We start from the raw sequence: 26,740 nt of genomic DNA, 5'->3' as shown, positions 1-26,740 counted from the left end.
TCAAGTATCTACTTGCCCTTAAAATAGATAAGCAGTGGTTTTTTTGGTTCTCCACACATACTATATGTGTGAAACAAGGAAATTCTGGTCACAACAGAATGCCCCACACAATTTTTAGTTAAACATTTGAAGACAAGTCCTTGAAATGGCTTAAACAGTTATGCAAAAACTTGATCATGATGAAGTTGTTCACAGATTTTTGAAATAAAATTTATTCAAAGCATTTCACATTAAAATTATTAAGTACAAATACATGAGCTTGCAATTATATATACACAACACCAAATTTCCTGAAGTTTATAGTAACATTTACATTTTAAAATTAATTGCTTATAATTTGGATCTAAAATACATTTGAACGCTATGATTGTTTACACTGTATTTCTATTTAGCTATTAGATAAAAGCATTCATAAGCCCACCTAAATATACAATTATTACATGTTAAATATTTATACTTAAAAGAGAGCTACTGCAGTGATAAAGATACATGACTCGATAGTTGTTAATACATGTCATATACCTAATGGCCCCATACTGCTGCTTAAGAGCGCTACATGAGGGGTTTTTACCTATTTCCTCTGTATTATACCCACACTTTGCTAGTCAATATAGAAGGATGGCTTGGAGTCACTTCATACAGATGTGGCTGTACTGTCAGTCATCTCATCAGTATCATACCACAGCACAAATGGAAACTTCACGAAGTCCTCTAGAATGGGCTGAGCCCCAATTCCTAAGGTCTAATTCTACAAAACAGAGATGAAGAAAAGCCCCCTCTCATGCCATCTCAGGCTGCAGATGTAGGATGGCTGGTCCTACAGGACATGGGTTAGAGCGTGAGGTGCCACATCTTCCCTCGAGCACACAGAGGGAACCAAGCAAATGGTCACTGAAACCAAAACGGTAGGTCGTCTCCGAATTCAAATGGACACAACACACCAAAATGGGAATAACTCTCAAATAAAACATCTTCAACTTTTAATAATGAATTTTTTGTAATTAATTACCTATCCCTAAAAGGTCAATATTCCTAAGATACTTTTGCACTGGTAAACTGTCCTGACTACCCATTTTAAATTCTTTCTAAGCAACTACTTGAAATGTAGATATTAACAGGCATGAGAGCCAATTCTGCGGTAATTTTTATTTGATAAAATTGAATACAAAACAAGATTTCACTCCCTTATATGTGAAATAAGACAGTGATAGGATATGACTATATAAAGTAACAAGCCCAGTGTAGGGAATAGACAAAGACCTGAAACCAAAATGAGAGAGAGCACAGGCACTGCTCTATTTAATGAAAATGCAAAGAGTCAGCAATGGAGACTTCCATGAACAGAGGCTCATGGAAGCCACTATGGTAGAAAGGCAAGGCTGGTGAGGAGACCTCAGGTACCAGCAGAGCACCCTGACCAAGGACAAGCAACAGTCACCTCAGGCTTGCTTTTCAATGGAAAACAAAGAGCACTGGATTTGATGACTCCCAAGATGCTTTGAAGGGCAACATTTTACAAAATTAGAAAATTATGCAGGGTTTCACACATGTAAATTATTGTCATGTTGCAGGCTAGTAAGCAAGAGAAAGCTCATTGATCATCATTGTGTCTAGCTCCAAATTTTTTCAGCTTCGATGATATTAACAAGAAAATCTTAAATAAAGGAACAACATTTCAATGAAATAGAGCAGGGGGACCATACGAATCAGCTGGGGTTAAAAAAACCTCAAAAATTATGGCTACATACATCAGAAGCCTCAAAGAAAGTGTTGTAGACTTATATTGTAGGCAAAAGCCAGAAAAGTCTAATGACTAAGTGTAGAGTTACTGTCAATGAAATGCTAAACATATCATGTACTGGGAATAAAGAAAAGTACAAAAACAAAGTAACTTTTCATTTATTTATTTTCCTCTCACATTTAAAAAATAACATTGTAGACAGAATCACAAACATATACAAAATAAAATAGTGCCAGCCTGTTTTATAGATTTTCCTTTGCTTCCTTTAGCTGCTTCACATAATATTCAAAACTTTCCTGTTAAGAAAACAAAAAGGGAGGGAAGTTAGAGGTAAAGTTGCCAGCAAAAGGTGATGGTACAGTACTAAAAATCATAAAATACTGTGAACTGGTAGTCAAGACTGCTGGGCCTATGACCTTGTACTTTAAACCTCAGCCCCAGGGGGCTATGTTCTTCCACAGCCAAATTCAAGGAATGACTGTTCAGTCCTAAAGACCTCCCGTGAGGGTTCTTCACAGAGATCTAATCCTCATGTAATTAAGTATTCAACTTTTTTTTATACATTACTATGAAGGTAAATCTGTGGAGGTATTTTTTTCCTTTAATTAAGAAATACTCACAGGGGGTTCAGTGAAAGGGACAGACTCTCCAAAATTCTTCATCAGTACTGCATAACGCTTTAGAAATAAATCATTTAATTTTATATTCTTCGCAGTCAAATGTTCATACAGCAGTTTAGCGGACGCAACATCTTTGTCCAAGGCTGAGAAAAAAAGATATTAATCACAGATTAAGACAACCCATCTTCCTCTTTCACCAAAAACACTTGGGCATTCAGAGACTCCTGGATTCCTTTATCCCAAAGCAGAATACTCAGCTACCTTCAGCAAGACTCTACAGGCTTCCCCAAGCTTTCCCTATACCTCTCATTCAACATTATTCACTATGAAAGAGAAGGAAAATGACAAACTTGACTATTTTAAAAGACCCATGACATTAAAGTGACCAAATTGACGTCCTCAGGCATAAATACAATAAGGAAACACCAGTCAACCCGCTCCTGCTTGAAAGATATTTTGAAATCAAAATGGTAATGGGCATGTAAATTATGTGGAAATCTACATATCTCATCAGTATCAAGATCATCAACTAAACAACATCAAGAGACTTTAATACATTCTCCTATTAGAACATAGTATGCGAGGAATTTAGTTAGGTACAATGACACCCACCCCCCCTCTCCCTTCCACCCCCAAATCTGGAAGGAGACATCAGGAAGTTACACTAAGATCTCACTCCCATGGATGGTGGACTGGCCCAGGAACTAAGTCTAGCTGGCTCTCCACCTATGGTCCATCTGTAGAAGTTTCTGCTGACGATTACTATAATTCGACTCCTTAATTTTGTATTTGATTTTTAACATCTCGGCAGTGCCAGGTTGTCTCTAAAAATGGACAAGTTACTCATCATTTCTTACTGGAATTAAACAGATTTCCACAGTTTGGGTGAAGTTAATTTCCTGTGTTTCCCTCCCCAGGAGACATAAAATCCTTTCCTGCCACTGTCAAAGCCTCAGTTTAAGTTCTACCATCTTCCACGAAGCCGTCTAGAAAATATGCCCCATCTTCTCTTTCGCTACTTCTTGATCTCTGCTCTTTCCCTCCCAATTCCCAAGTGGGATTGCACAATTTAGTATTAGTTTTACACTGCTTCACACTAGTTCATATCATTTAATTATTATTTATTATTTCTCATTCTTCCAAATGGAATTTTGAGGTTTATGATTACAACTTTATTTTGAAATACGTCCCGGTTCCTTCATAAGGGTGTAAAATAGAGAACCAACTTAATTCCGATTTCAAACAAAAACCAAAAAACACAACAAAGCAATTCCTCATTGACCCCCTGCCCCAAGTGAGCAAACCCGTGGGTGGCAGACTGATGACGGAGGTGATCATAACTTAAAGATGCTGACGTTTATTACTGAGGGGATTCTAGACTGGTTCCCCTTCACATGTGATTGCCTTGTGCACAGGAACAAACTGGTTCAAAGAGTGGAATTTCAACTGTGACTTAAGGTAAAACCCTTGACCCTGCCCATTTTTGAGTTAAGTTATTTCAAATGAGTAGGTAGGCCAGCAGGGAGAATACTGAAGAGGGAGGAAGGTAAGTCAAGTGCCAGTTTCAAACATGTTATATTTCAGGTGCAGGGACTTGGACACGTAGATTGGTTCCTGCACTCCGGTGGATTTCCAAATCTCCCCAGTAGCCTGGGTTCCTATTCAACACATGTGGGCGGGCCCTCTGAAGATACTCAATGATTACTTCCTTATGTTGAAATTATAGGAATAATTTCATGTTTTTTCTTAGTTTTAAAAGGCACAAAAGCTAACTAAATTATACATATCATCAGTTTTTATCTGATATTTAGGCTTACTGCCACTGAGCTGAAGACTATCTTGATTGACCACATAAGAAATGTTTAAATCACTTAAAATAATATAGTCAGATAAAATTAATTACCATAGCTTTTCATGATGGAAGTGTAGGCTTCTTCCTTTTCAATTAATTCAGGAATCAACTCTATCAAAGATTTCAGAGTTTGTGCCTAGGAAATTAAATATAGGCAACATTACCACCACTCAAAAGAAGAGTGAAACAGAACACTGATATATGGACAGTGCATCAGAAAATCTTGACAATAATCACAACAGAACAGTCCATTCAATTTAATAGACTAGACTATTTCCCCTTCTGTATATCTTAGTATTTAATGTTTATGTAATAATATACAGGCAAGCAAACCACCATTTAAAAAAATGTGAATTCAATTCCATTTATATGTCTATGATTATTTTTCTAAAATATTATAAAGATTGCTTCTTTTGTCAACTGGTAATCATACAAAGAAGTTATATAATCCCAAAGGGTACAAGAGATAATAACTATCTTTGGGTACCAATTTTTTTTTAAAGATTTATTTATTTATTTATACAAGTACTGGGTACAGTCAGAAGCGCGGGAGGGCGAGAGAAATCACCAGAACCAGAGTGGGGAGCAGAGCAGGCAGAAGGACCGAAGCACACTGCTGAGGGGAGCAGTGGGCGGCAGGAGAGGTCTGCGCGCCATGTGGGGCCCTCCTCCGGTGGCCGGGGAGCAGCCGGGGATCGAACCGGTGCTGCAGAGGCTGCGGGCAGCTTCACAACCCAGCGTTCAACTGCTGTGCCACCGGGGAGGCCCTGGGTACCAATTTTTTAATGAAACATGAAGAATTCAAACATTAACTTTTTCCAAGTTGGCACAGAAATAGAGCATATTTCCAGGATGTCACTGGGATTTTTCTTGATAACTTTTAGGGGTATCCAGACACAGGCTTTCTCTTCCTATAAGGAATATAGAATTGTCACAGCCTAATGAATAACCACCCCACATTTCCAAATACGCTCCCCAACATTGTTGGATAAACCAAAGATGGATTTTATATACACTTATATGCCTTGCCCCCATCGCGTCAAAAGAAGTTAAGTCTTGCTTAATTACTCTACTGCCAAACAGAAAGTGTAACTGGTATTTTAAAAGCACCCAAGTCACTTTTTAGCATGCTTATTCAGTCCATCCATATCTGGACCTGTATGTACCCCATCAGAATTCCTGCAGGGTAGCAAGGAAAGTGCTAAGCAGATACATTACGGTACATTTCCTGTCCATTTTCTGAAAAAAGCAGCAGGAGGTGGGCATATATGGAATGACAAATACTTTTAAAGATTTTTTGTTTTTTTAACCACAGATCAAAATAAAATGTTATATTTGAAAAGAAAAAAAGGGCAACTACCTATTTTCTAAAAGTTGTAAACTATACATGAGTCAGAGATAAAAGAGCCCTTAGGTAATTTTTTTTTTTTTTAAATAGAGGCATGTTTTTTTGTTTTTTTTTTTTTTTTAATTTGTTTATTTGTTTGTTTTGTTTATACATGCACTGGGTACAGTCAGAAGCGCGGGAGGGTGAGAGAATTCACCAGAGCCAGAGCGGGGAGCAGAGCAGGCAGAAGGACCGAAGTACACTGCTGAGGGGAGCAGCGGGCGGCAGGAGAGGTCTGCGCGCCATGTGGGACCCTCCTCCGGTGGCGGGGGAGCAGCCGGGGATCGAACCGGCGCCGCAGAGGCTGCGGGCAGCTTCGCAACCCAGCGCTCAACCGCTGCGCCACCGGGAGGCCCATTAGGTAATTTTTTTTTAAAGTATGTCTATGTGTGTAACAAGTATGTAGAAATTAAGGAAAGTTAGACCTCTCAGATTGAAAACAATCTGTGTTTCATATAAAACAAACAATACAACTGTTGCAACAATACACCATCACTTTAAAACTTTGCAATGAGTGTGACATGTCAAATGAGACCTGCAATTTGTTTTTTGGAACGTTCCTGGGACTCTTAATACACAGACACATGGATAGAAAAGCCACTGCATGGACTTGTATTACCTTTCCAGTATAACTAAGGAGCCAGAAGTGACTGTATCAACATTGCAGAAAAGCAAAAAAGTGTAAGTAAGTTCGAAAAAGTTCCAAAAAGTAAACAAGGGCCAGCAAGTTCTCATGTGACACTCAAAATCATTGAACAAGACTGGTTTACAGTATCATCAATTTGTCAGCAAGTAAAGCACATTACCTTTCCTGTTCGCCGAGAACTCCTAACACAGAACACCAAGAAAATTGGGGTTTGTTCGGCAATGGCACCACATCTCTAAAAATGGAGACATTATTCAGTAAGTGAAGGTTTTTGATAAACAAGCAGACCAAGGTGAACATTTCCAATTAAGAAAGTTCACAATAATACCGTAATGTATCATTACCAACAGGAAAGCCTAATAGTCGACCAATTTTTTTTAAAGGCAAGAAGAAAAAAAACAAGCGTAAGCCATGCCAAGCTTTGTGAATGCTGTCCTTGGCATTGCAAGTATATAAAGTTTGTTTAAAAAGAAAAGGGAAAAATTAAACTAATGCTTCAACAACCACAGAATAAGGTTTAGGACTGCAAAGAAAGAGGAAAAAAAGAAACACTATTCCTCTCCAATTATACTGCCAAGCATTCACAAGTGAGCTAGGGATCATAAGGTTAATTATACATTTAATAAGGTGTCAGGGAGATAACTGCTCGTTTCTTTATAAAAATTAAAATGTACAAAGCAAGTTCTCTTTAAAGTATAATTACCTACACTTATGCATACAAAAGGACTGATTTCAATCTCTCTATTTTATAAAAGGCTTTCATTGCAACAGACAGCCAGTGCTTGAGAAAGAGACAAAAGTTAAACTAAAAAAAAAAAAAGTTTATATGACAGACCAGATAAATCAAGTGTCTATCCAATCTTAGATGCTATAGTAAAATCAAATATGGCAAGACAATATTTTAGTTTACACTCATCACAGATGTCATTCTCTTAAGTTTCTAAAAGCACATTGCTCTTTCAAAGCTTTAAAACATTGTCAATACTAAAACGAATCGTATAAAAAGAATTTTGGGGGACACACAGAACATTTACATTATAAACTGATGTTTTCGACATCTGTGAATAAAGTATTCTTCACTACAGCAAGAATAATCTTTTATTGTTTGACAAGCAGGTAAAGGATGGGTACAGGGTTTATCATCTGAAATCTCAGTCTATTTAAGGAATGAAAACAAAAAGACTGCTGCTGTTGCATCAACACTCAGCTGTCATCCAGAGCCCGAGACAGGCCGCTGTGGGGAAAGGCAGCTCCGAGGGCAGCAGGCAACACCCCTGCTTCTCCCACCCGAGGCTGCTGTCAGTCGTGCTCTCGAAGAAGAGCCTCGAAGATTATGGCACAGAACAAGCTAGTAGATGAAATACCAAGTACCACTTTCTAAAAAACTATCAAAACAATGTGTTAAAATTGAAGGAATACTATCACACGTACAATTAGGTCTGTGAAAACCCTCAGTAGACATTTATATATGTACACAGGAAGATAAAGCATTAGAAGCTCATTCCTTTTAAGACAGTACCTCTAACACTAACACTGAAGGCAACAACATAAAATAAAGATTCCTGAAGTCCCTATCCATAAATTGCCATTTCCAAAAGGGAAAAAAGGTGGAGGGAAAAAAGCAAACCAAACAAAGCAAGTAAGTCTTCAGTTAGCTGGGATTTCTCTGTCTCAGAACAGAAGTGAAAAAAGCTTTTCACTGAGGCAGTGCCAATTTACACTTTTTACAAACATGTTAACACAGAGAAATTTCTCAGGAACTCCTCTTTAAAATGGCCTGTATTCTATTGTCAAAGTAGATGAACTTTAGGATCAAAACTATAGCTCAAACACACGGGCACGGTTTTACCTTCTCTATCTGCTACTTAAGATGTTTCTGTGCTCATAAAAATGTAAGCGAATATAATACTATTTACTACCAGAAATTGGTCCCAGGCCTCAATTTGACACAGTCTACACAAACACAGCCGCTGGCGGGATCACGGTGACTGTTTGACTGCCACCTGCTGGGAAGGGGCTCCCCAGCGGCGCCTGTTTGTGTACATTGCCAGTGGCAGCTCTGATCACCCACGGCTCTGTCGGCACTTGGCGCAGCTTTATATTTAGTGCTGTTAAAATGGCATGAATGCAGTTGTCTCCTTCTCTGAAGATTGCTAATTTAACTGAGAGAGCGGGCCACAGAGACCTGCATTTGTCATTTAATGTGTCTGTGACACACAAGTGAATAGAAAGCAAATCCAACTCTTAATAAACCTTGAATAAGGCACTGGGAATGTTTGAGTATTCAAGTGAGAAGCTGTACTTGAAAAGCAAACATTTCCTACTTTTTGTTTGCAAACTGTGTTGCCATGACGATGTACTGTATTAAGAGCATTAGAGAAATTAAAGTAGAAAATCAAAGGATTTGTTTTTACCTATCTGCACAGAACATTTGTCTTTACATCATTTCAACAAAACATATCTTCTCCCATCCCCCAACCCCCATCTAAGTACACTTCTAGTTCGATTTGGCATCTATAAAACCAGGAATCAATTTACAATCCAGTCCTTGTCCTGCAACCTTGGTTCACATGGAACTTAAATGTGCTAGCAGCATCACACTTCATCTCTAGGATTCTGCCCCATGTCTAAATATTTCTCAATTTCCTCCTCATCAGCCATGAGCCTCACTGTTTCAAAAGTGTGGTGGGTCATTACCTGTAGGAGAGCTCTGGCGTCATCCACCTTGCCTGACTCCACAAGCTGAAGGAAAAGATCGGTGACAGGTTTGTAAACTGCAAACTGATTGGCCAATCTCTCTGCCATGATGCTTACTGAAAAAACGACAGGTAAGAAAAATCTTTCATTTAAAAACAGTAGTATAACCCATGCACCAAAGAAATTTGGTACTGTTTCACTAGAGAGGGAATGTATTTCTGTATTCTTTAGTCTACTTACTCTTTTCGACTGCTGGTTCCAACTGCTCCTCTATTAATTTTCTGAATAAGTACGCCAAGCCAAAGTACTGAGGATCCATTGTTTTATTTCCCGAAGTAAGCATATTTTCAATGTTTTCTATTGCGACATCTATGTTATTGCTACAAAAGAAAGTAAAATAAATTAAAAAGAAGTATTGCTTGTATTACTATTGCAGGCAGTTTTTGGTAATGAGGACTTAGTGCAAATATTTCAGGAAAAAAGGGAAATACATTACAATAACCAGAGAAAAGACACTACACCAGTTGAACCAAATCAGGTGGCAAAAGGAATCACTTAAGTTGTTTATATTACAAAAATCAAAATAGTTGTTCTATTTTAAAACACTGCTCTAGAGAAAAGATCAAACAATACATAACATTAATGACAGTAACCTAAAAATACACTGTATCTTAAATGTTTGATTTCACAGCTCCTTTGAATTAAGATTAAAAATTTACAGAATCTGGGCTTTATAATCTACAGCTGGTCACCACTACATGCAGTAAAGGCAGCACATAACATCTCAAGATTCTGACAGATGCTAGTGATATGAAAGGGTTATTTTCATGTCTCTCAACTTATAGTCACAACCAGTGATTTTTGTCAGATATTGCACCTTTGAAAAATAGTCAATTTATACAAAAATTCTCAGAAAAAAATTATCTTTACAACTTCACATTTAAAAACTAATTTCATGACTTTATTTAACAAGGAATGATACAAATTATCTTTATGACTACCTTTTAGTTAAAATACTCTTAAATTCATACTTTACAGTTATAATTTAGCACTTTTAATGCAAATAATCCATTTTATGTTGAACTGTAAGAATTCTCTAACTAAAAAGGAACACTTTTATAGTATTTTTTCCCAATGATTTTAGAGAATTATTTAATAGTAAAAAGTTCTCCACATCATGTAAAATTATGCTTATTTGGTAAGGTTTTACAATTCATCCAGATATTACTGAGGTAATTTCCTTGACCTTCCAACTTAAAATAATCACATTTTCTTGATAAAGGGAAAATTTAAGGTTCTATTTGGAGACATAGCTTTAAAAGGAAATCATAAAACTGTTTCTTTGCTCAAGAAATAGGAACAAATAAAACCCCTGCAAAAAACAAACAAAACATTTCAATACCAGAACCTGTTAAAGTGTTTGTAAGATTAATCACTAACGAACAATTTTTCCTAAAAAGCATGAGTGTCAATTCCATAATCACCCCTATGAATTCTCAGCTGGAGAAAAGCACTTTGCTAATGAGGTTAATGAAAATGCAGGTCCTTATTTACTTCTATACTGATGATTCTCAAAAAGGAACCTAGAGATGGAGGTAAGAGAATCACCCTTAAATACCTTTCTGGGTGTGGACAGAGATGAAAAGGTAGGATGGTGGGGAAAGCAGAAATACACATTTTTAACAAACTTGCTGAGCCCTATGTTTCATAATATTCCACCACAATGTCATTCTCCAGTGTGGCTGACAAACAAATGAGCTCATTTTCCACTTCTGTAACAAAGTGTTTTGACAATAATAAGCTTGGCATAAAAGAATCTGAGAAAAGTTATCAACTATGGAGTAAATTTTATGAGCTTGAAAAATTTGATAAACATTGCTACTTCTAAAATTTAGAGCTAAAACACATTTTGTAATATTTAATGTTTCTCGAATAGGAAATCATCAGCAACTTGGCATCAGTATTTTTTTTCAGTTGTTGAAATGGTTCTAATAGTCTCAAAAGTTTTGAAAATGCCCTTGGTATTTGCGATATTGCTCCTCCCAGCACCCAATGGAGGAAAAGTTTGAAAATACTTACTTTTTTATTTGTGCTAAAGCAATGTTATTGATGAAAACCATATTTGAAAGTCCGATCGAATCTTCGAGTCCATTTACCATCTTCTGAATCTCCTGTATGCTTTCCAAATCACCCTTCAAGGCACATGCCTGAATAAGGCGGGTCACTGCGAGGTTAGAGGGTGTCTGCCCCAAACTAAAGGTTGTTTTTAGCGTTGTTAGAGCCTCTACAACAGAAGAACAGGCAACAGAGCTTTTCTTATAGAAACTGTATTGACTTTATAATGTATTTTGAAAACCAGCTTTCAAACCCAAGCACCAAATGACTATATACACAGAACTATCAATAATTTACTCTAAATTACCGAGACTATTAATACTTTATGAGAAATAAAAAAAAATTACTTATTTGACTATATATGGTATCAGAGAACTTTCTTCTTTAAATCACAAAGAAAATATAAATGATACTAACAGAATGTGCACACCTTTCAGGGATAGCATTTAGTAACTAATTTCAAGGAAGTTTGTAAGTTCAGAGAAATGTAAGAAAGAATTTAAAAAAATTAAAGTTTATCCCCAAAATATGTAATTTCCACCCACACTCATACTTTCCCAGATTTTATTGTACTCAAAGATGACCTGATTATCAAAATCTTCCCAAGGTTTTGGAAAGTCCCAAATATCCCAAAAACTTTTTTTGGTCAAAACAATGTCTCTCTCTAGTCCAAACAGGTTAGGTCACATAGGAACAACCAAATTGGAACATTTGGCTTTTACACGAGCAAATTATTTTACTAGATTAAAAACCCTGCAGATATTTTCTTGTACTCACTTTTCAAAGTAAAGAGCTCACCTGATTCCAAGGATCTAGCCACAGGAGAGAGTCGGACTACTAGTGCTTGATTATGGACAAATATGGAATATCCTTCTGATTTACTGACTCATGTGCAAGTAAGTGAAATAATTACAATATAAAGGGGTAGACTGGAGGAAAAATGTAACATTTAACATAACAGTCACCACCTCTGCTGCCAAAGAAAACTTCACAGTAATGTAAACTATACAAAATTGTAAACCTCAAAGCATCTTCCAACTAAGAAGAGCCTATCTTCAACAGAAGAATGAAGAATGGGTGATATTCGCTCTATTAAATATAGTAAAAGACTTCAGTATTTATTACTGAATAAGCAGTCTGTAATTAATCCAAATCTCCAAACCTGCCATTCCTAAGTAGAGAAAATAGTTAAAGAGCAGGTTCAGCAAAATTTTATGAATACATATGTACACACAGAAAACAAAAAATGCTATTTATACTTTAACAATATAACCCATAGAAAATAAGACTGACAGAATCTTAACTGGTGGTCATACACACAGATAATCAACTTTACTATAATCTTACTAACAATGAACAAAGATACTGTCATCAACTAGGCGGGATCTTCCCATCAATGGATCAAAATAATGACAAAATAGGATAATGATAGTAACACACATTTATTGAGTGTTTACTATATCCCTGGCACACAGTAAGCAGCTACACTCACAAATACCCTTCTGAAATAAATGTCAGCTGAGAAATGTGGAATGTACACATTCAGGTGAGAAGCCGAGATATAAAAAGTTTAATTTCCCTAAGGTCCTATTATTAGACACCCAGTCAAGAATGTAAATTGCCAGAGACTGCCTCTATGGGGGCAGCTATACATGAAAGTGGAAGAGCATGTTTCCAACAGAGAAGATGGGATTTGGGACCTAAATCACATTCCCATGCAGGACCTGCCTTTTGTGCAGTTTACGGCTTAAAGGATGCTAAAATGGCAACCATCCACATCGTCCCCCCAGTACTTTTCAGTGTTACCTAATTCACGAGTGATACTGACTATAATGGAAAAGTGTCATGAAGCAGCTATTAACATTTCAAAATAGTATTAGCTTATAAAATTAGATAAAGATTGAAATGACTTCATTTTTTCTTCCTGCTTTAGAGGGATTGAGAAAATAAAACAGAAAAAGAGGACGGGATTTTGAAAAATAGGGAGTTCTATTCAGCTATGGAGCAAAACTAGGAAATGCAGATAGTGCCAGCTTCATTCCCGTCCTTGCTGATGGTCATTTCACTCTAACAGAAGACTAGTCCGTGGCAAGGAATGGGAGATAGTGTGGTGGGGGAAGTGGCAGTGGAGGACAGTGGACTCAAAGATCCTTTTCACAGTCAACCTCTAGTTGGGCTGAATAGCTGAGAAGAACAAATGTGAAATTACATCATAGAGTTTCTTGTAGTTTCCAAAGGATACCTAACATACAAATATTGAGTAGTAGTCAAGATAAACAAAACAATTTCTTTTTTGGGTTAAACTGCAACCCTTGAAACTGAAGAAAACGTTTTGTTTTTATCTCCATATCTATAGAAAATTATTTATAATTTCCACATAAAATTTCAACTTGACAAAAGGAATTTTTATTACAAACAAAATGAAAGCGTTCAAGTTTTAATAATACCACAAAAATGTGACTTAAGGCTGTCCAAAAAGACAGTCTAGATGGGCTGGTCCTGCCTGTGGAATGTTGAACAAGAAATTCTGCAAAGGGAGAAATCATCTCCTATATATAGCCCCAGTCCTAATCAATCAGGAGAACATCTACAGACCAGCACATTTAGATACTACAGGCAACACTAAGGTGGCACAATAACTTCCTCTCAGGCATGTGAAATTATCTTACAAATATGCAAGTGAAGAATAATACCATTATTAGTCTGAGGAAGTCTAACAAAACAGTTAAAGAGCTTTGCGATCTTCCTTCAAGATCACCTAAGTGGGTCTTCTTGTATTGGCAAAACTGCGGTGCTATTGTACTGACTAAAATTCAAATGTAAAACTAAACATAAAAAGATGCTTACCTAAATTTAAGAGATTCATCATTTTCTCCCTTGGGAGCTCATTCATAAGCCCTCCAGATCCAAATCTATCCCACTGCAAATCCATAAATAGCATTTGCCAAACAAACGCCCCCATACCAACCCTCCCCAAAGTCATGTCCACATCTTTCTGGTATTATCCTCTTAATATTAATTTAAAAATTCTAAACTCTCAACAAACACTATTTTATAGCTGTTGGTATTATGAACTATTAAAAAAGTATTAGATTAAGTTTTAAAAATCAATATTATAATCATTTGGTGCACAATCCCACACATTTAACACTCAATTTAACTCATTTGCTATCTCACACACAACCAACACAATATGCAAGAAACAACTGCTGGGAATTGTTTCAGATGCTCTAAAGTATGTTAATTTCCAAAGCAAAATGACTTGTGCTGTGAATTTTAACGCACTTGAAAGCCTGTACTTTCTCTCGTTCTGGAACACAAATTTTGCATGTCTGAAGAGCTGTGATTCATCTTAAGAAAACCCATCTTGTGTTAAATGGAATGGAAACTGGACTAAGTGGTCAAATGACAAGTACATTCATATTCAAGCTGTATTATAAATGCATGTACAGTAATTTACGTCTCTCAGCTACCACAAAAGGCTCTTGATAAGCAGGTAATTTGCTAAATGGACTCCTTTATCCAAGTATTCGAAGGGCGTTACAAGAAAAATCTGCAGAGGCATTAATGTGACGTAAAGGTCAAGCATTGTGACATACCTTTCAAATAATCCCGCCTAACTTGCGTTATGATGAGGAGGCTGTTGGCAGCATCGTTCAGTGTGAAGCCCTTGATGTGGGTCTCAGCGCTAAAAGAAGCAGACATTTAGAAAGGAATTACTGACATGCTTCTGATACGATAATAAATGGTTGAGCACCAAGGTGAAATTATAAAAACTACTGTTCGTATGTTAAAAATATTGCTGCAAAATATCGACCTGGAGACAGCTTTTGTGTTATCCTGTCAATGGTTATAGAAGGATAATTTTTTTTTGCATTCTGACAGATGACAAAGTTGGAAATGAGCAACAAAAGAAACAAAGTACAAGATTTTTTTTAAACAATCGGTTCAGATTCTTGAATGCTGACATATTAGATGACTAAAATAACTGCATGCCCTGCATTGTTCTGCTGTATCCTAAGCTGGATACTTTTTCCTCTTTTTTCTGCATTCACCATAATTATAAAATGTAAAACTATTCTTTCGGCAACAAAAATGAACATTTATTTTCAGCACTGTATATTTTAAACATAAACGAAAGCATATTACGAACTAACACCTTATCATTTGGTTGATTAATTTTCAAATTTCTGTCATCCAGATACATACAGTTTTTAAATCTCAGCACACTGCAGAACTAAAACCATTGTTACATTAAAATAAAAAATTTCGCACAACAATCTTGTCCCACTCTTAAATTTGAAACACCCCCCTAACTTTTTAAAACTCAGGAGCAAAAAATTGCTTCACTTATGACTAAAACCTACAGGATTAAAAAAAAAAAAAAAAACCCAAAAAACAACCCCAGCTAGAAAACATTTGTTTGTTATACTGTGTACACATATGAAACTTCAGCATCCTTAATGCCCCTTGGGTTCATCTCCCGATTAGGAAATGTCCACAGGTCGAAAGGAGCAAAAGCAATTGTTGCCATTTGCCTTATCAAGCTCAGGAATGATCTTGCTGCCAACACTGCTTGGCCTGCCGACGTGCACATCTAAGCTGAACAGACTGGAAAAAAAGCAGGGTCACTGCTAAATTATTCTCACGAATCCCAAGTAAATCCTCCAAAGACACCATGACAAGTCCATCCTCTCAGTCACTTTCAGCTTCTGATGTTCACCCCTGAAGTCCCAGAACAGGATTTTCTTATTCTCCTGATCGAGCCTCTTAATCCCACCAAAGCACCCATTGCTCAGTTTGACTTTTTTCCTTTGTCCCATCTGTCAAAGCTCTTAAATCAACAACTCGTGCATGAGCCTATAAACTGCATAAAATAAAGGATTTATTTTCTGTCTTTGGCATGGTTAAATAAACAGTAGACACTATTAAAAGCTCACTTCTTATTCTAACATTATTATATGCATTATACCATATTTACTTGAAAATATTAACTAAAATTCATTAAAACTCCAAGGCAATAAATCTCCTGTAACTGGCATCAAGTGACTAAGTACAAACCTTTCAAAAACAGAACACTTTCCTTCAATAATCTCCTCCTATCTCAAGAAGTTGTCTATTCAATACAAGTATGACAATGGGACTATTAGGAAGAGTAAACTCTCCCCAGATCCACTATATAATGAATGTACATATTTTACCAGCGTAGCAGTTGATTAAATGACCAAAATATATTTCAAACTAAAAAAAGCAGAAAAGTTACAGTTACTGCTAGAGATCTTAGTGTTGGAATTATACAATATAATGGAAGTTTACTTCTTTCTGACCCATAATTTTGAACTTTTCTTTTGGAAAAAAAAATCTAGTCCAGAGTCATCAAATCAAACTTCCTATGAGATGGGAATATTTTTTATCCATGCTGTTCACTAATCACATGTGGTTTTATGGCTAGTTGTGTTGGAGGAAGAGAAATCTTAATTATATTTAATTATTTTTACCAGTATGCATATGTTTAGTGGCTGCTGGGTTAAACAACGAAGAATTCTAGACATTCATTTTTTGAACTGCTGAACTGAAACAAAAAATTACAGTGAAAGGGGTAGCAATCTTTTCATTTACAATCAACTGGAAAAATTAATCTGTCTTAAGCAAAGAAGATAGTATTACAAATTTTTGTGATAAGAGATTTCAGAGCCATGACTGGTCTTTGGACTGTACTTACATAACAGGAAGTACATAGGGTATTAATTGGTGATTATAATTTATCTAACTTGGGATAACAAAAACTGGCCAATGCAGTAAAAACCATCAGTGTTTGATGTAGCATTATTATTAGAATGAAATAGGAAGTCAGTAGGGACAAGAAGAAATGAAATGCTATTCACAAAAGATAAAGCACAGCTACTGTCACATGAGTCTGAAATACCCTAATAACACTTCAGTGTTATCAGAGATTTAAGATAATTTATAACATTACTACTCTTTGAATAATCAGTTCCCCTCCCTTAAAAGAACTTAAAAATAGCCCAATTTTTATACTGACACATGACAAATTTTTAAATTCTAATTAAAAATAAAAGTTGATTTCTTTAAAAATTTTAAAGGCAGCTGTTAGTGTTACTTTTGACATTTCATTACTTGTTGGGAAGGTTAAATGACCTTGAAGAAATGTTCTTAGAGTAACTGTTCTTAGAGAATAACTGAAGAAATGTTCTTAGAGTTCAAATGAAACTGTGACATCTTAGAGACAGGAAAGATACAGTAAAAACAAAGATTGCATTTTTCAGTTCACAGGGAAAACTTGTTCTAAAGATTGAACAAGTAGCCTAATGTAAGTAATTACAACAGACTCCTATTTATGGACAAGAGTAATAGTGCCAGAAAAACACCACTTACTACAGAGGGTCATTTGGTCACACATTAAATAAAGATGCCTGGACCTCCTTGGTGGTGCAAGGGGTTAAGACACAGCCTGTGAAGCTATCCGCAGCCACTGCAGTATGAGTTCCATCCCCAGCCAGGTAAGTGACCCACATGGCCCAGTAGACCTCTCCTGTCTTGCCTGCTGCTCCCCTCAGCAGTGTATTTCAGTCAATCCACCAGTTCTGTTCCCGACTCTGTCTCTGGTGAATCCTCTCTCTCCCGGCACCTCTGGCCTGTACTCCAGTTTTTGTATGCATAAATAAATAAATCTTAAAAAATAAGGAAAAATGCCTTTTCAAAAAAGCAACTATTCTCTTTCATTCTGTCCACAGAACTGGAAGGGAAATAAATGATTTAATTTAACGCTGACAAAGAAGTAGGCAATGAATCCAGAAAAGTGATATTCTTCCAGTAACATTAGTTGGTGAACTAGAACTTCAATTTTCACTTCTCATTTTCCTGTGCAGTTATTTTTGAAAGGACTCAAGCTAAATGTGACCAAAGATACAATTCTACACAGTTAGATATAACACCTGAAAAAGATATGCATTTAATCGCCAAATCAGGTGTCATTAGGCACTTATTCTAAGACTTTGCATCTAGAAATCTTTTGGACCCATACTGCTACATGGGAAAGGCATCTACAAAAGATTTCTAAAAGGAAAACATTAATTAAGATAAAAAGAAGTGCAAGAGTAAAGAAAGGCTTCATGAAGTCTAGAGAGAGAAGATAACCCTGTATTTTACAGGTAGTTGTTATAAAGAGACTGCATGAGTTCTTTCACATTTTCTATTCTATTTCATTAAAATAAATTGCTTCTGTACCACTCAATAGATTCTATGACCCATTCATTGGTTGCAACTGCAATTTAAAAAACTACTCCAGATCAATGGTCTGCACTGAGAGGTATATACCTGGTGTCAACATTCTAGGGTTTGGCAAGAAAACATTTAAATCTTCATTTTTAAAAGGTTATCCTCTGAAAAATAGGTTTTTATATTTTACAATACATCTACAAATGAAATATTAGCACATTCACTACTAAATATGATATTTTATCAAAATGTTTAAGGTGTGATTCTTGGACCACTAGGGGTGTTTAGTAAAAAGTAGATTCCTGGGCCTTATGTGAGAGCAATTTAATCAGAACCTTTGGGGTAGGCTGTGGGGAATCATTTTATACTATAAGAATATGAGGCTCCGGCCTCCCCTGGTGGCACAGCGGTTGAGAGCTATGCTGCGCGCAGCCTCAGCAGCACTGGTTCGATCCCCGGCAGCTGGGCGAGGGTCCTACATGGTGCACAGACCTATCCTGCCGCCCGCTGCTCCCCTCAGCAGTGTACTTCGTCTGTCTGCCTGTTCTGCTCCCTGCTCTGGCTCTGGTGAATTCTCTCACCCTCCCGTGCTTCTGACTGTACCCAGTGCTTGTATGAATAAATAAATAAATCTTTAAAAAAAAAAAAAAAAAAGAATATGAGGCTCACTGTTCTAGAGTATGCCCAGTTAAAATGAAAACATTTTAAGCTGTATTATTGAGAAGTCACCAACCTCAGGACTCTTTCTTTTTTAAAAAAGGTTTCTTTCTTTGCTTCTATCCCTTCACTTGATCATACCCAGTTTTCACCACTAAATGCTTATCTTTTTTCTGTCTTCCCTTCCTCTCAAATCAATGTTGCTTCAGAGCATCTTTGATCATTTTGGAAAATATTGGGATACAGTTTAGATGATTTTTCTGCAAAAATTAATTTTAGAAAAAAAACTTGGTGACTTCAGTTTTTAACAGATGAAAAGAGGCTGATCAGTGTCAAATTTTCCAAGTCACTAAGTAAGGACATACCAAGTTATTATAGAGATAATTTAATTAGCAACTGAGTAAACACCGAGACAAAATACATAAAAACCTGATCTTAAAAAATCCTTAGTGTGACTATACTACAAGACATATAAACGACTCAAGACCACATGCACACACACTATGTGCGGATATTTAGCTACACGTGTATACTGTACTTGTGTACATAAATCTCCCTCTATCTCCTATGTACATACTGTGTGTGTGCTTATTTTTTCACAAATATAGTTATGGAAACAAGTTTTCAAAATGTACTGAAACACAAACAGTAAATATGGCACTACGGTGCATAACTTCAATAAAACTCTAGTACTAACAACCAGGTTTTCAGTGCATTGCAAAAATTGCGAACATCAATTTTCTATTTAGGACTCTAATGTTATGACAGTGCTTTGACTCAAAATATCTGGTGGCCAAAATTAGCCAAGATGATTATTTCAGAACTGATAAGATAGTAGGAAGAGACTGACTTGTCATTGAAAATAAAGTTACTGATTCAACAAAACAGACCTACGTTCTAGAGCAGATGATTTTGATCTATTCCTTTCTAGACTCTGTGTTGAGTATGTGTATTTTCTCTACTGCACTCTAGATCCTTAAATATCTAGAAGAATTCTTAAACATAAGCCTTATTATCATCCAGTCATCATGTAGAAGAAAAACTGAGGCTCAGAGAGAGGGGGTAATTTTCCTAAGGTCTCAGAGCTTGAAAAAAGATTCAAACCCTTGCCTAAGTTCAAAGTCCTGAGGTCTTCATTCTATCGAGCCACTACCATCACAAAAGGTATATAGATCTAGCTGCTAAACAAGAAATAGAATATGATGAAAACAACTTTTCTGTATATATGCACATTATAAATGAGTAGCGAGGTGATGTAAGACAAACAAAATATTCTGTCCTGTGCAGGGTCAGTAAAGGTAATATTTTTATAGGTTAAATTAGAAAACTATCTCACGTGATTTTTGTGGGTAGTTGAGTATATTTAAGCAACTGCTACTATAACAACGCATTAGAAAAGCCAAACAACAGTCAATAATTTTAATTGAGAGGTTTAATAAGTGGACCGATACTTACAAAACTTTCACCTCCATTGCTTCTGGAAGTATACTCTTGTACAACAGTAATTTTATAAGACTGATGTAAGTGTCACTGTTAAACACAATGTTTTGCTTTTGTGCTTTCTGGAAAATATTATATGCATCTATAAAGAAAAAAATAAGAAATGAGATGACATGATTCCGAATGGCCAAAGGGAGGAAAATCCTAAAACAAAGCCCCAAACCCACATACTTCTGTTTCTTTTAAACTCACCCACTATAGTATTCCATACTGATACACACACTGGCCAATCAAGCAGATATTGCCATTCTTCTAATCTTTAAAATACCAAAGTGACAGTCTTGGAAGCTACTACTTAGTCCAAATGAATAGCATCTGAAAAGGGCCTCCTTTAAAATGTATTTTCATACTAGTTTTCTAAAGTCAATAGATTATTTTCATGCAATAAGTAGTGCTTCTGAATTTGTCAAAGATGATACCAGTTTCAAAACAAATGGCAAAATGTATGTTAAAGTCCAAATAAACCAGACATATAATTTACATTGAGAGGAGCTAAAGATTTATGTTAAAGCTATCTTTAATCTATAAGTGGGTGTTTATAATAGTTAACATTTCAACACAATAGCGCTAAAGTGAATATAGCCTATAATTCTAAAATTAGGAGATCAAATTATTTGGCTACGACAGGACTTATACAAAAACATACAATTTTCAAATATACAGATATCTAACAAGTAAACTAAGCAACATTTGTTTGACTGATTAACAGTTTTATTTCACTTGTTCACAATAACTGTCAGTGAATGAAAAGATGTTACCAAAAGAGAAGTAACTACACTTTTCAGTCACTTACTTTTCTGAAATAAAATTGCCTGGCTATAAACATCTAACTGAAACTACAATCCACTCTCTGGTGTGTATAAACAAATCATAATAAAGATGGGGCACAGCTGAACTATCACGTACAGTCTCCCATGGATATAAAGCTCGATGTAAGGAAATACAGAACACACAACAGGGAATGAACATAATAATGCTCAGGAGAACATTCTGAGCTTCTTTAGAGGTTTCTGAACAAGCAGAAATTATGCCTGTGTTTTATATATTCGGGGAATTTACACTAACCTTCCATTAAACTGAAGTGACAATATCAAAAACTTAGTTATCATTTCAAGCTAAATTTGGAGAAAATAAGAAAATATATGACATTAATACTTGCATCTTAACTGAGGAGAATGATGTGGGTCAATAAAGTAACTTTGAGGCTCAAGTTAATCAAATTTTAAATCCTCCATAGACTAATCCCTGTTTGTCATTAAATTAACAGCTGCTTTAATAACTCATTAACTTCCTGAATAAAAATATACAATAAGTAAAATTGGAATTTTTAACATTAACAAAATAATCTCACAATCTTACTTGGCTATTTGCTAAAATTACTGTTTCACATGAAGTTGGTGTGCCTGTTTATTATTCTCCATTATTATTATTATTTTTTAAACTCCCAAATACACCAAACTCATTCACTACAGTTTGTTTTTAGTATCAAAGTGACATTACTCCTTTATTTGTGCTGAACTATCAGAAATCTAATAAAGTGCTAACGTACACATCATATTTCAAAGTGTTCATATTTTTCTAAACATTTGAACTCTCATATATACACAAAACTAAAACCTCTCAAGGATAGGATGAAACCAACCAGACAAATATAAACAAATATAAACCGTATATTAAAACTAGAATAGGGGTATATCTCTACATTTATGATAAACATTGCATTTTATTTTGTTAGTTAACTGGTTAAATGTTTTTTCTTAAAAAGAACACATTTTTAAGGAAGACAACTATGAAGTTTTTGAATCTTTAAACAGAAACTATATATTATATTCATTTTAGTCAAGCCAAAATTCTATCAGACTATTTCAGTAGTATTTATGTTGGTTAGTAATTTTATAGTTAGCTTACAGATAAAGCTTCAAGGATGTGCAGACTGAATATGAAGCAAAAGAAAGGGCCTCAAAAAGAATAAAGTTATTCTGCAAGACTGAGAAAGCATATGAATTTAGCTTATTCTTCCTCACTCTGTCCGTGTTATAAGATTTCTAATTAAGTCAAGAAGTTAAGAGGGTCTATAAATTTCTAAATTGATCTCTTTCTACTGAGCAGAGCTCAAAACTGCCAAAGTGAAAAATGAAAAAAAAAAAAAAAAAATCGCTGTACTTCTTTCCTTAACTGTTAAATTATCACAAAATATAACCTGAAAATCCACCCCCCCAAAATAAAGGAAAATGACAGCATTATTTGGAGAAAAATCAACAAAAATACAACAAACAATAGTAATACATGATTTGGGGAGAGTACAAGAAAATCTGAATGAAAAGATCTAGAATGCAACAGGCAAATTGGTGTCAGAGGGCAATCACAACAGAGGTTGGTGTATTCTCCGGTAATTCACCCTCAGAAAGGAAAGTAAGAGAAAGAAACAGAGCTCATGTCCTCCCTCCAACCTCAAGATATTGTCTGATCACTTTAACACATACTAGTATAATGGCCAATGACCTAATAACTTTATTCCTTTCAAATAAAAGCAAAACATGTAATAAATATTTGTCAATGAATAGTCATGATCATGCTATTTTCAATGCAAATTTGTTAATGTAAACCTGTAAGTATATTAAAATACAGAAATCTAATTTTTTTTCTCATCATTCAATACTTTATTATAGACTTCGAAATTTAAGGACATTTTCGAATAAATCATAACAGCATTATCATATCTATAAAATAAGGGCCATTCCTTAATCTTTCCTACTACTCAGTCAATATTTAAACGATCACAATTGCTCCAGTCCTTGTAAATTTAATCAATAAAATAATTTGTACAATCTAAGCTCCAACTCCTAACAAGAACACTTCTAATTTCCTCGATTCCATGAAAGAAGACCCCAGGGTACATGTCTACCTTTGCTCTTCTTCTGTTGGCAGGCTTTTAATAGGTCTTTCTGAAAAATGGCTTCTACGGGTACGGATGATGAAGAATTCAGGGGCTTCTTTTCATCTTCATACCACAACTTAAAAACAGAATTATTCAGTTACACAAAACTGGTAAATAATCATCTTTTCAGTAAAACTGTGCTAATCTCTGAAGGAAAGTTACATTGACAACAAATCCTTTATGCTTGCAAGTTAAAAACAAATTACCTCTGGTACATCAAAAGGAACTTCCTGATTACTGTTTCTAAGGATTTCTGCTAATAATCTTAATGTCTTCGTATGAGGAATAATATTTTCTTCTTGCATTTTATTCCAGACAGCATCAGCTTTTTGCCAGTCACCATTTATTTCTGTAAAATTTGAGTGAAGAACACATTAAACAACAAGCAAATCAGACTGTATGAACATAGTAAGAACTTTTTATTTGACATTGAAAAAAAAGCATTTATTCCAAATATTGCCTCCAAAGACAAGAACAGGATGACTGTGGACCAAAGTTGAGAAGACTTCTTTCTGTATACCTTTTTGTACTTTAAAAATTTTAAACCATAGAAATATCTATCAACCCCCCACCATTTTATTAAACATGTTGAAAATTATGTTGATAAAAAGCTTGTCTGTATATTTAAAGTAACTAAGAAAAAAACCATTCATTACGGAAATCCAAACTAGAAAAACATAACAATTCAACTATGTCCTTTAGTCTTTGGGAAGCTGAGGGATACATATATTTAGCATAGTACACAACTGAAGGTCTAAAATGACTAAAAGTCAAATGTATGATTTTCTTCAAAAGTGACAAATCAACACTTTTCAGTTGAGTAAGGAGAATTTGGTCTTTTCTGCTGACGTGAAGAATTTCTATGAAACTGTGTAATAGATTTCTTATCTCATCGTATAATGCTATCAGACTTAGTATTACAGGATGACAGGAAGTTTATTGGAAGGAAATAGGTAGTAATCCCCTCAGATCGAAAAATCTAGTTTCTTCTAGGTGGCAATCTACTCTTCATAAATAGCAAAATCTTAAAGAATCAAGACTTAAGGGGCCTCCCAGTGGCACAAGGGGTTAAGACACAATCTATGAAGCTGTCTGCAGCCTCTGCAGCACAAGTTCAATCCCCTGGCCAGCCAGGGAGCAACCCACATGGCACAGCACTCCTCTCCTGACTCGCCCACTGCTCCCCTCAGCAGTGTACTTCTGTCAATCTGCCTGTTCTGTTCCTCACTCCGTCTCTGTTGAATCCTCTCACACCCCACGCCTCTGGCCTGAACCCCAGCTCTTGTATGCATAAATAAATAAATCTTAAAAAAAAAAAAATCAAGACTTAAGTGGCTTTTAAAAAGAGAAAAAAGTCAAGTTATTTGATTTAATAAACTTCTGCTGGTGAAAAAGCAGGGCATAATAGGACAGTCATATGACAGAGATTAAGTTCAATACAACTATTAGGCACAAAAGAAATATTACTTTAAATGAGCTGTTTGTGTAAAAATTTATAAATATGAATACAGAATATCTTATGTATCATCAGGTCCAGGGAGGGGGTTTTGGTTTCAGAGCGTGTTTCAGAAAACACAAAACATGTTTTGCAAAAAAACCAAATACTAAAATGAACCAAATTTTCCCCTCAAAATTGAAAAGCTAAGTTTTTTCATAACTAATGACTCCTTAGTAGTAGAATATTCAAAGAACAAAACAAAACACATTCACACGCTATCAGAAACCTGCAAGAAAGAAAATGGTAAATAACGAGCAGGAAAATTTCTGGAGACATGCAGAAAGCCTCAACTTACACACAGAATATAGTAAATGGAGGCTCCCAAAGTAGAAATTAACCTAAAATATAGACTGCTTTTATACATATTTGGATAAAAATTAGTCTAAGCAATGTAAAACCCCTCAATTTACAATCAAATTTCAAATAAAACTCTCATTACTTTTCCTTCATTAAAATATTCCCATGTAATGCAGAACTCAAGAGTAACTCTTCAAGTGTGTCAATGTGAAAAACTAATTTAATTAAATAATGTCTTTAATTAAATAACATATTTAATTAAATTAAGTAAGTTAAAAACAAAAACACAAGTCCAAGAATCTTTAATTTTGTAGAAGGGGCTGGAGCACTGTGTTCACTGCCAAAGGGGTACCTTGGTGTGTGGAAACACAGTTAAGGAAGGTTTCCAGGAGATGGGAAGAGCAATGTTAAGGTGCTTTTTAAAGAGATTAATTTTTAAGTGAACATGACTATTCCAAATATTAAAGAGAAGGTTGGTGGATGATTTATAAATCTGTGCCTTTAGACTGAAAAGAATACTGGGAAGATAATTTCTTCTTAAAAAGAGGCACATATGAAAGTTCCATACTGGGAGGACAAGATATTATAGAGATACATCTGATAAAATGGACTGGCATGTTATAAAAAGAAAATATTTCAAAAATACAGATAATTAATGTATATAGCATGACTTTATATACAGCTTTTTTTTTTTAAAAAGATTTATTTATGTATATAAGAACTGGGGTACAGGCCAGAGGTGTGGGGGGGAGAGAGGATTCACCAGAGATAGAGTGGGGAACAGAACAGGCAGATTGACCGAAGTACACTGCTGAGAGTAGCAGCGGGCAAGTCAGGAGATGTCTGCTGAGCCGTGTGGGCAGCTCCCTGGCTGGGGATTGAACCCATGCTGCAGTGGCTATGGACAGCCCTATAATTAGGGCCCTATATATAGTTTTTTTGAAGGGAGAAATTTTCTTGGAAATGTAACCGAATCACAAAAAAATTCAAGGCAATCAAACTAATCAGTGTACCAAAATCCATAATGGTGTTTCAGGTCTCACAAAGGTACAAAACATTCTCTTGACTTTCTCCTGATTCTCCTGACTTTCATTCTCATTCTCATGATTCAGAGCTCCTCATCCTTAAAAGAAATTTTAAGGTTTTCTTTCTTTGAAAAATAGAACCGCAAAAGTTCATGTGAATAGGAGAAATTAAGTGTGTGAGACTGGCTACCTCTCCTCTTCTCTGGTATTATATGAAGACTACTTTAAATGTCAAGACTTGCATCTGTGTGTGTGTATATATATATATATATATATATATATATATATGATTTTTAAAAATTGTGAAAAAAATTTGCATGAAATACTTCATCAAAAGAAAGGAAAAAAAAGTGGAAGAGAAAGAATTAGCACTCAAATAGAGATTAAAGTGTCCAAAAGAAGTCTTTTAATTCTATATATTTAATAGAGATATTTGCATTATGTGCCAGGATTTGATCATTATTTAAGTTAAAGTATTAAGAATTATACTGTGAAGACTGTAGTTCCATGCAACCAACAACTAAATTG

At 35.4% G+C, this 26,740-nt stretch overlaps 1 protein-coding gene across 1 annotated transcript in view; it reads right to left on the bottom strand.

Moving 5' to 3' along the window:
* Positions 1-231: 231 nt before the first annotated feature.
* Positions 232-26,740, bottom strand: part of LRPPRC (leucine rich pentatricopeptide repeat containing) — a 92,237-nt gene continuing 65,728 nt past the window's right edge. Inside the window, exons 28-38 of the mRNA XM_037528146.2 lie at positions 23,599-23,741; positions 23,360-23,468; positions 20,410-20,536; positions 14,658-14,746; positions 11,023-11,227; positions 9,184-9,323; positions 8,944-9,059; positions 6,407-6,481; positions 4,265-4,349; positions 2,362-2,504; positions 232-2,037 (exon numbers count right to left, since the gene is read on the bottom strand). Coding sequence (XP_037384043.1) covers positions 1,984-2,037; positions 2,362-2,504; positions 4,265-4,349; positions 6,407-6,481; positions 8,944-9,059; positions 9,184-9,323; positions 11,023-11,227; positions 14,658-14,746; positions 20,410-20,536; positions 23,360-23,468; positions 23,599-23,741 — 1,286 coding nt within the window. The 3' untranslated portion in view covers positions 232-1,983. The remainder of the gene's footprint in view (positions 2,038-2,361; positions 2,505-4,264; positions 4,350-6,406; positions 6,482-8,943; positions 9,060-9,183; positions 9,324-11,022; positions 11,228-14,657; positions 14,747-20,409; positions 20,537-23,359; positions 23,469-23,598; positions 23,742-26,740) is intronic.

The sequence above is a fragment of the Talpa occidentalis genome, unplaced genomic scaffold (genome assembly GCF_014898055.3).
Source record: "Talpa occidentalis isolate TD23 unplaced genomic scaffold, MPIMG_talOcc4v2.1 talOcc4.5, whole genome shotgun sequence".
In the NCBI taxonomy this organism is placed as follows: domain Eukaryota; kingdom Metazoa; phylum Chordata; class Mammalia; order Eulipotyphla; family Talpidae; genus Talpa; species Talpa occidentalis.
This window is presented reverse-complemented; position numbering and strand designations above follow the sequence as displayed.